Source organism: Ictalurus furcatus, chromosome 14, assembly GCF_023375685.1.
Source record: "Ictalurus furcatus strain D&B chromosome 14, Billie_1.0, whole genome shotgun sequence".
Classification (NCBI taxonomy): domain Eukaryota; kingdom Metazoa; phylum Chordata; class Actinopteri; order Siluriformes; family Ictaluridae; genus Ictalurus; species Ictalurus furcatus.
Genome location: NC_071268.1, coordinates 21,385,218 through 21,394,730, shown reverse-complemented (window position 1 = coordinate 21,394,730; position 9,513 = coordinate 21,385,218). Strand labels below are relative to the sequence as shown.

At 37.4% G+C, this 9,513-nt stretch overlaps 1 protein-coding gene across 1 annotated transcript in view; it reads right to left on the bottom strand.

The window, feature by feature from the left end:
* Window positions 1–2,069: 2,069 nt before the first annotated feature.
* LOC128617851 (A disintegrin and metalloproteinase with thrombospondin motifs 20) overlaps window positions 2,070–9,513 on the bottom strand; it is a 101,685-nt gene continuing 94,241 nt past the window's right edge. Inside the window, exons 31-38 of the mRNA XM_053641036.1 lie at window positions 8,381–8,551; window positions 7,923–8,132; window positions 7,635–7,764; window positions 6,679–6,868; window positions 6,276–6,409; window positions 5,902–5,993; window positions 5,682–5,786; window positions 2,070–5,534 (exon numbers count right to left, since the gene is read on the bottom strand). Coding sequence (XP_053497011.1) covers window positions 5,445–5,534; window positions 5,682–5,786; window positions 5,902–5,993; window positions 6,276–6,409; window positions 6,679–6,868; window positions 7,635–7,764; window positions 7,923–8,132; window positions 8,381–8,551 — 1,122 coding nt within the window. The 3' untranslated portion in view covers window positions 2,070–5,444. The remainder of the gene's footprint in view (window positions 5,535–5,681; window positions 5,787–5,901; window positions 5,994–6,275; window positions 6,410–6,678; window positions 6,869–7,634; window positions 7,765–7,922; window positions 8,133–8,380; window positions 8,552–9,513) is intronic.

Below are 9,513 nucleotides of genomic sequence, written 5' to 3'. Positions count from 1 at the left end.
AAATTCCAGATTATCATGAATTGTTCACTGTCTCCGTCTGCTGGTCAGTAGTAAATAACACACAGTTTAAAGTGTGTGGATGAATGTACATATACTGTACAGGTGAAAACAGTATTGGCCAAAAAATACTCATGATGTCAGATGAAATGCTAATTAAGACCTAATTAAGGTTCTTCTACAAAAGGTCACTCCACACCATTGTGCAAATTTAACTCACATTTAAAGGTTTAAATGTGATTTTAGAAAACACAGTGATATTTCTACCATTTGATTTGATGTCAATTTAAGCCAGGCCTTCATGGCTTGGTTTATGGGCTGACGTGCACTGTGAATTGTGGGACCTTGTGTGCCTTTCTTAATCATGTCCGATCAGTTGCATTTGCTAAAGATGAACTGCAAGTTCTGGAGACAGCACAAGATAATCAAAGCAAACAGGATGCACCTGAACTTCATTTGGAGAGCCTTAGCCAAGGGTCTGAATACTTAGCTAAAGATAGCTAAGTATTGAGATATGTATAAGATATTACAGCTCTTGATTTTTAATAAATTTGCACATGAAAAAAATCACTTAATTATGGATTATTCTGCATAGATTTATTTATTTATTTATTTTAAGTAAAATTAAAATAAAGTGAATACTTTCCAAACCCACTATGGCAGATAACCTGAAAAGATACACTGGTTGAACTCTTTTTTTTTTTTTTTAGAGTTCCCATGGTAACATCCTTTCCCCTTATTCTTAGTGAATCACTTCAGTTCATTGCAGAAATGTTACTGTAGAATGGCTTCAAGTCTGTTACACACCGTGTGAGAGAAAAGACATCACCTTATTATTCATGACTGTGGTATTTTTAGTAAAATAGGCTAATTTAAATTTTAATCTTGGTAATAAAAACCTGTCCCAAAACACCTTTTCATCATTAATATTAAATAAGTATCATCTTACAGAAAGCTTCACTATATCAACCATTATACATTTTCTTTGTTAAATAACAGTATGTTTGCAATCTATTATTATTATTATTATTATTATTATTATTATTATTATTATTATTATATGTGGACTGTTAATGAGTTGTTACTGTAAAATCTGTAACATATTACAAAGTGTGCATTAATCACATCCTTTGGTTTGAATTGCAGCCAGTGGTAGGGTCAGGTCCATGCTGTTATAGAAAATTAATTAACACCTTCTAATCCATCCATTTTCTGCACCACTCATCCTACACAGGGTCGTGCGGCGCCTGGAGCCTATCCCAGAGATGAACTTAGGGCAGGGGGCACCCTGGACGGCGTGCCAACCCATCGCAGGGCACAATCACACACACATTTACACACTACGGACATGCTGTATCAGACTGGTAATGTCAATCAGCCTACAAGGCATGTCTTTGGACTGGGGGAGGAAACCCCCGAAGCATGGAGAGAACATGCTAACTCCACACACAGGGCAGAGGCGGGAATTGAACCCCCAACCCTGGAGGGGCGAGGCAAACATGCTAACCAATAAGTCACCATGCCCCAACCTTCTAACCATTCTGATTAAAGAACAAAGTAGCATTGTGGTCTAAAATGAGAGTAGGACTCCTTCAATGTTTATTAATTCTTTATAACTGTACCACTGTGAACAACTGAATGAATAACTGTGGCCTACAATGATTGGCAAACAAGAAACCAATCAAAACTAAAATTTTGTTTAAAAATTATAGCCTACAGAATTAATTCACCCAAATGTACTTTATATTTAGTAGCTCGTCCTTTTATCAAATAGCTCACCGCTTCCATCATTAGAAAGTGGTATTGGCATGGACACATCAGCTAGTCAACTAGTCAGCTTGTTTAGTTCATAGCCTACAATTATAAAGTACTGAAATGACACTTAAGATTATGAAATATTTTGTGAAATCATTTTATTTCTTATCAAAATCAGTGTATTTCACTATAAAAATGTGTGAATTGTAATGCATATAGCTAATAAGTGTCAGGATAACTACAGTCTGACAATGATCTGTTTGGACTGCTCTCAAATTTCAGTGTAATTTGAATTTGAGAACTGTCCCCAAAGATAACAGTCCAATGCTGGAACAATGTTTTGCCAGACTAATGTAAAACATGCCTCCTCTAAAGCACTGTAATCAGTCATAAGGCTTAGGGTCAGTGTTCCCCATTGGGCAATGATTCTCTGTCTTCTCAGCCTGGGTTTGAGTCTAATCAGAGAATCCCAGACTAATGGTTGGAGACTTTCAGAGAACAGCCAGCTCACTTTTATGAACAATGGTATAATAATGTAATTTTACTCCTTGATCATGTCACTAGAACTATGTTGTGAAAGTTTTCCACCTGTTAACTGGTCTGAGGGCTCAGTGTGAGTAGTTTGGGGATCATAGAGGCATCTTTACTTTGATCAGAGTTACATGATGAAAGCAATATGTTCTGACACAATATGACACATGACTTAACGTTCTTCCTTTTTCCACCATTTTTTACAACTGGATGAGAGAGTGTATTTCTACACAGCAGATCTATGTGTGCATTATTTATTCCCAGGCACTGTTGACTGCATTTTAATCATGCTGGTTTAATAGTGACAACAGACTGGGTAATTCAACTTAAATTAGAGTTAGTACAGTAGCATGTCTTACAGGATTGATCATATATCCTTTCTTACTACTAAACATAGCACCAAAATTCATGATTTCATTATAAAAACTCTACACAACAAACATACACAGGTAAAATAGGCCTCTGTAAAAGATCTTTGGATAATACGTGGCCAATGGGCCCATTATTTCATTTCACCATGGTACCAAGACATAATCAGTATGCATTATTTGCACTTCAAGTATACATATAAAAAAAAGTTAAAATTTTAAACTGTTATTATATGAATATGAAAGTGACGTTCAATTTCTACACGTTTCTTGGCACATTGTGCATCTAGTAATTGTTTTATTTCTGATACAGACCTCAGCGTTCAGTTGCCTATCAAAACAACAATAACCAATGCTTTATTAGCTGCTCACAGATTTTATACTGGTTCTACTGCTCTTTTAAATCAAAATAAACTGTGAAATTACACATGAAGGTCCCTTGATTGGAGTACAAGCACCTACAAGACAAGACTTTGGTCTAAGTATAGTGCCAGATCAGTTTGTTTCCAAATCCCTCCTGGTTACTGCCACTGACAAACTAACATCAAAGGCAAAGTGGCAGCTGTTACATGTGGTGCAACACACTCAGTTAACATGCCAACACCACACTTGAGCATGAAATTACATGTACCACAAGTCTCTCTTATGTAGATAATAATAATAATAATAATAACAATAATAATAATAATAAAACCTCTAGAGCTCTTCTTTTAAACCCTGCTGTAGAGGTAATTTCAGTAGTAAAAAAGCACCAGCAATTTAATACTCCTTTAGAAAGTTAATTGATTACTAACACTTAAAACACTAATGCGATTTCTGTTGCATTCAGTGTTCGCCAATGATAGTAGTCATAGCAACAAAACAATGTACATATCTACATAAATCATTACAATATAAATATTATCATACATAAATAGCAGGAAAAATACAGAAACATAGAAACAAAATACATATTTTGAATAACCAACTTAGCCAGAGGTAGGGTCAGATTGTTATCCTATCACTGGTTATCACAGCCGATCTGCATCTGAAATACACATAACTAGCCATGCTGTAGTAATTACTTTACTGGTTGAAGAAAATGATATATAACCAATGTAACAATTGATTGTATATGTTTTTTTCAGTTTTGCAACGGCCATCACATTGTAAAGTAAAATTAGCAAATTGCAACAAGACTGGGGTAGCATGGAAAAAATACGAAAAAATTATACGCACATTATAACCACAACCATGGGTAATAACCCGAGATGGTTATTCGCTTTCTTGGCTATATGCATCATAACGAGAAATTTGATTTACAGTTACTTCTACCTCATAGCAGATTTACTTCACAGTTCTTTACAGTGCTTTGTGATAGGCTGTGAAACAAGTCCTTAAGCTGTGGTGCGATTATAACTTTGAATGATCATTAGGATAAACTGAACACTCATGTTGGTCAATGAGAGCCTTCATTCACAAACTACTTTTTAACTATGTTCAGTTTCAGATCCAGCTATTTGCTGCTGTCAGGCTGTTCTACTCTTTTAAAATATATTTAATGAAACAAAAAATATTACAGTTTTATAAAATCGATCTACTACCCCTCAGTCAGTGTTGTCACACAGTAATAGAGGGGGCAGAGAATTAAAGAGGGACTTTCAGTAGTTACATTTTTTTTTTTACTCCTGGCTAAGCCTTGGAGCCAAATATTTCCACGATCATCAAATAATCCCTTTTGGAAGATGTGTTGTCCAAATGATTGCTATGTTTATCAAATACATATTGTCAGTGTAAAAAAAAAAGTCAACCCTTTAGATCACATACTTCTGTGATAAATGTGAATGAAAACATTGTTCAGTTAGGATCAAATGACAAACACTTTTATGAAAGCCTTTGGCAGCTTTCCCTTGTTTTGAACTTATAGTTATACTTTAATCAGTGTATTTGCATACTGACTGACTACATTTCTGCTGTTTTCCCTGGTTAGGAATAAATACTTGTGTGGTATTACGTGAGTCTGTCCTATAACAAGACAACAGAGGTTACAATATTACAACAACCCTTCCCATGGAGGAAAGTGTCTGTTTTCCAGTACTGATATTAAATGTGCCTGCTCCAATAAGTGTCTAACCTTTAATCACAGCTTCATCAGCTTCACCATAACTTCATCAGTCAGAGTGCTGCTTCTTTTTCAAGGTTTATAGGGACTCTCGTATGGTAAATGTGACTAAAATTGGACTAAACTTAGGATCATTATGGTGCCTTCCAGACAGGACATTATTTATATTGGGACCATAAACAATGCTGGAAAATACTGCCTACTAATTTATCCTTGACTCATATGGAAAACAGGCAGGCACAATATGACAATATTGATATATGATATTGTGCATGCTATATTGTTACTTATTTTTGACACATGACCTGTTTGTAGTTCTGACACAGCACAGGCACTGTGCTTGTGAGGACTTGAAGGAGGACCTGACATTTCTCCTGCTAATTATGGAGGAAAACTTGTTCTGTGACTCACTACAGTCATGATTATTAACCAGAGCTGCCAAAGCGCAACACAGATTGTGCAGGACATTTCCCATTAAAGAGAGACATGAGGCCTCAGTGCACCTGTAAGGCAAACCACAGTGGTCATATGCGTGTAAAATAGGTTTACATGTATAGACCAACAGTTCTTCACATGCATTCATACAGTCTAATGTATTGTGATCCTTTTTCACAAAATAAACATTCCAGCAATGCTAGAGACCCTGATGGAAATTTTCTTCTGCGCACTTGCAGACTTGATTTGAATGTCTTTCACTGGACTTGGACAAGGAGGCCAGTATGAGGATGAGGCAGACACTTTCCACAGAATCCTCCACAGCGCCCGTAGATTCGTGTTCCATCCTGACAGGAAGATATTCAACAAGTTACATAAAATACCATAAAATGATGCACATAAATCTTTTCTTAGCACGCTAAACTTGTACCTTAGTTTGCCATGGCACCAAATTGTACCTATTATCACTAAATAAAAAGTAGTCCTCTTCTTACCTCTGATCGATGGACTTTGATCGAGACATAGTTGCCTTGAGGCACCCACTTAGTCATTTCAGCCACTTTCAGTCCTGTCCCAGTGAGATTGATGCTGAACTGACCCTGACAAATAATATGACTGTTACAAAATGATACAGTTACACTACAGTTGTTGCAGGCTGTTCCCAGATAAGCTCTAGTGGCTGATATGGTTAACTGTGGCAGCTCAGATCCCTACCTGAGGGCATCTAGCAGCACTATAACAGTCCCCAGCACTGCCAAAGGGAAGAGGGTGGCCAAGAAGGGTTTTAGAAAACTGCACATCTGTGGCTGCGTTAAACAGTACAAGAGAATGCAACACCAGCTGGTTAAACACAACACGTGAAGAATGCCTGGCATTACAGCTAAATCCCATTACAATAAGATTGTGTCTCATAATAAAAGCTTAGAGAACGCTAGAGGCTTGATATAAAGATGATAAGCTCTGTGATATAAAGTGGATTAACAGGATGGGTTTTTTTTTGCTATGAATTTCATTACAGGCTATAAAGCTGTGTGTTGTCCTTCTAAATGCATATCATCAGGTAAGCATTTACAGTACAGCGTACTTACTGATTATTCGCATGGTGCTGAGGTCCAGTCTCACTCTGTGGAACAGAGTGTAACCCACTGCAGGATAATCATTTCTGCAAGCACAGTCCTGACGTCTGCTGCCATTATGCGGGCACTCGAAGGGGTTATTCAGCCTAGAAGAAAAAAGAAAAATAAAGAGTGAAGGAATTCATTCATTCATCCATTCATTCATCCATTTACCAATTCATTCAATCACTCTGTCATTCATTCATTCATTCAGTCAGTCAGTCAGTCACTTATCTGCCTATTTGTTCTTTATATTGCTTGTGGTTAGTTTCATAAGGAAGGAAAATTGAGGAAATTAGTAACAAACACCTGAATCAAACACGAAATAGAATTTCTTAAGTAAGTTAAATATGATCATGAAATCAGGAAATGTTACCTGTATCCATACACCTCTGAGTAATTGTCAGTGTGGCCACTGCGTAGGGTCACATACTCTTTTGGAAAGCTGGTCTGCATTTCTGCACAGTAAATATGGAGAACTCTCGATTTAACTCGGAGATGATGTTCACCATCTTTTCTAATGCCTTGTCTCATCTGTAGCTCCTTGCAGTTGGAGGCCAGTTCACCTAAAACATGAAAATCTTAAACTCAACAAATGCAGCAATGAAAATGAAACCGTGACAATGAAAAGAACGAAGAAAACCTACACTATTGTGTGAGTGTCTGTGTTCCCACTGTACTAAAACCAGCATTTTTCTGCATTACTTTTTCATATATTGGCATTCCCATGTGGATTGAGCAACGTGCTCTTGGAATCACTGATTGGCATTGATATGTGAATGATGAACACCCAAGCCTGACTTGGCAGGAATATTTACTGCTGTAATCTCTAGCTATGTGCCAAAGCATGTGAAAGCCAGAGAATAATCCTAAAAAGCCTTGGCAGCAGGCGTTCTCTCTGTTAGGGTCAGACAGGAGGTAATATTCATGATGCCTGAGTCCTGCTGATCAAAAAAGCTTACATCAGTCAGTTTTAGTAGTCATCCTTGATGATAGAGGCCTGGATATTTATTAGTTCAAGGATAAATAACTAGGCTGAATATCAGAATCCCCACTCCAGTCCAGACTTTAAAGACAAAATATTTTTCCACTAAACAGTACCAAGTCTTGCTCAGTGAAGACAATTTAATATTATTATAAAGCATCTGTGTGTGTATGAGCAACAGCCACAGGCAACACATAGCAGAGCCATGTGTGGACATCTGGAGCTAAGATATTTTTTAGGTGGTAGAAGTCCAAGAAAACTAAGATTTCAAAGAAAATGCTACATAGTAAGACATTTAGTAGTAAATTAACAATGAGCTCTACCTATGTATGTAAAATAATACTAACAATGTCTTTGTCTGCAGGCTGCCTGAGAATGAGGTCGGCTGGATAACGAGCAGTTTTTAGAGGGGAGATGTTTATCGGTGAGACATTCAACTGTCCTGTGCATCACTCCAGCACCACATGTCTGGGAACACTAAGAAAAAACATAACAGAATAAACTATATTGACTGATCACCATGGAAAAGGTGTGGCAGTGTAGGCATACTTTAACACTACAAAGATCTCTAACACACAGATAGCATGGACAGTAAGAACGGATGCATGATTAATTACACAGATACATTCACACACCTTGCTCCATGGACCAGCTTTCCAGTACACAGGCAGTAGGCATACTGGGAGCTGGCATGGTTGGGTGTTTGGTGGAGGAGGCTGTGGGCACTTAGAAGGCAAAACCTGGGTATAAGACTGAGCACCAAACCCCTGCAGGGTGGGAGCAGAAGGTACTGCAGTGCATGACACCATCCTCTTCTGGTAACCTGCTCCACAACTCACAGAACACTGAAACACAAACATGTTCCCATAAGTGCAAGCCTGTCTATACTGCACATCATCAACGCAATACAGTAGCCAAGTCCTGAATTTCTCTATTCTGATTTTTCCTGTATGTTGCAAAGCAAGACAAATGGCACAGAAAACACTTAAGTCAATTTAAAAAAATTATCACTCTCAAACCTATGAATAACTTGTGACTGTGTGAAAATAGTCTCAATATATTATAGTACAATAGTAATATGTATATATGTCACCTGTGTCCATGTTGCAGTTACCCAAACATAATGACAGGGGGCGCTGATGCAAGGCTGATAAAGTTCAGGTCTGCTTGAGGGGTCACACAAACTCTCAGAGACAGGATTATTCACTCCATCCACACACAGGACTGTCCTATGTCTCATACCTTCTCCACATGTAGCATTACACTGGACACACAAATGAGAGAGGGATGGAACTTCAAAATCTTAAATCAAAATGTATTATAAGAAATTATAAGACGTTTACTGGTAAATAAGTATTTCCTGCTCAAAATGTATCATAAATAAATGTAATATTTATGTATTAATTAATTAATTAATTTTTTGTCATAGTCTAGCAGTCTCATCGGCAGGATTTCTGCTGCAGAAGCCAGTCTCAGATCAACACAATAGAGCCCAACATTCATTTGAAAAAATAGAAATAAAAATTACTTAGCAAAGTCATGGCAGGAATGACCACAAGGAGCAGTGTTGTGCTGCACTGAAACTAAAAGCCTCCTGCACCCTTAAAAAAGTCTATCTATAGTGTATGTAATAAGGTTTTATGGAGAACCCCAAAACATATGGTACTCATAAACCATCCAAAAGAGTGCGGTCTCAAATAACGTGTATTTCTTCAACATCTGAGTGGCAAGTGGGCAACATAATGATTATCGCATCACAGGCGATTATATTTGTGAAGAAATATTTCAAAAGTAGGAAATCATTTAGAAAGTATCATTCATAAACAAATGCAGACTTCTTGTTGGATATTTAAGGATATGTAAACTAGTTTGCACCTGGGAGTTTTTTGCTTTAGGTCCATACCGATTTCTCAGCTCAGGACAGATAAACGGATGATGAGAAGTAACAGGAAAATGTTAAAGTTAGCATGAGAATGTTTCAGTGTGTGGGTGAGATTGAGATCAGTTTTGAATATTCTCAGTACCACGCTTCCTTTGCTTTACAATCTCTTTTCCTCCATATTTCCCACATACTCATGCAATCACTGTCAGCTGGAGTGTCTGAGAAAATCTCCAACAATGCCTTTGAGGGTCCCATAAAAACTTCTCTCCTTCAGACATGGTTTGCACTTTATTAATTAAATGAGTGCTCTAGCCACTCTAGACTGCCTAATGAATGATCAACAG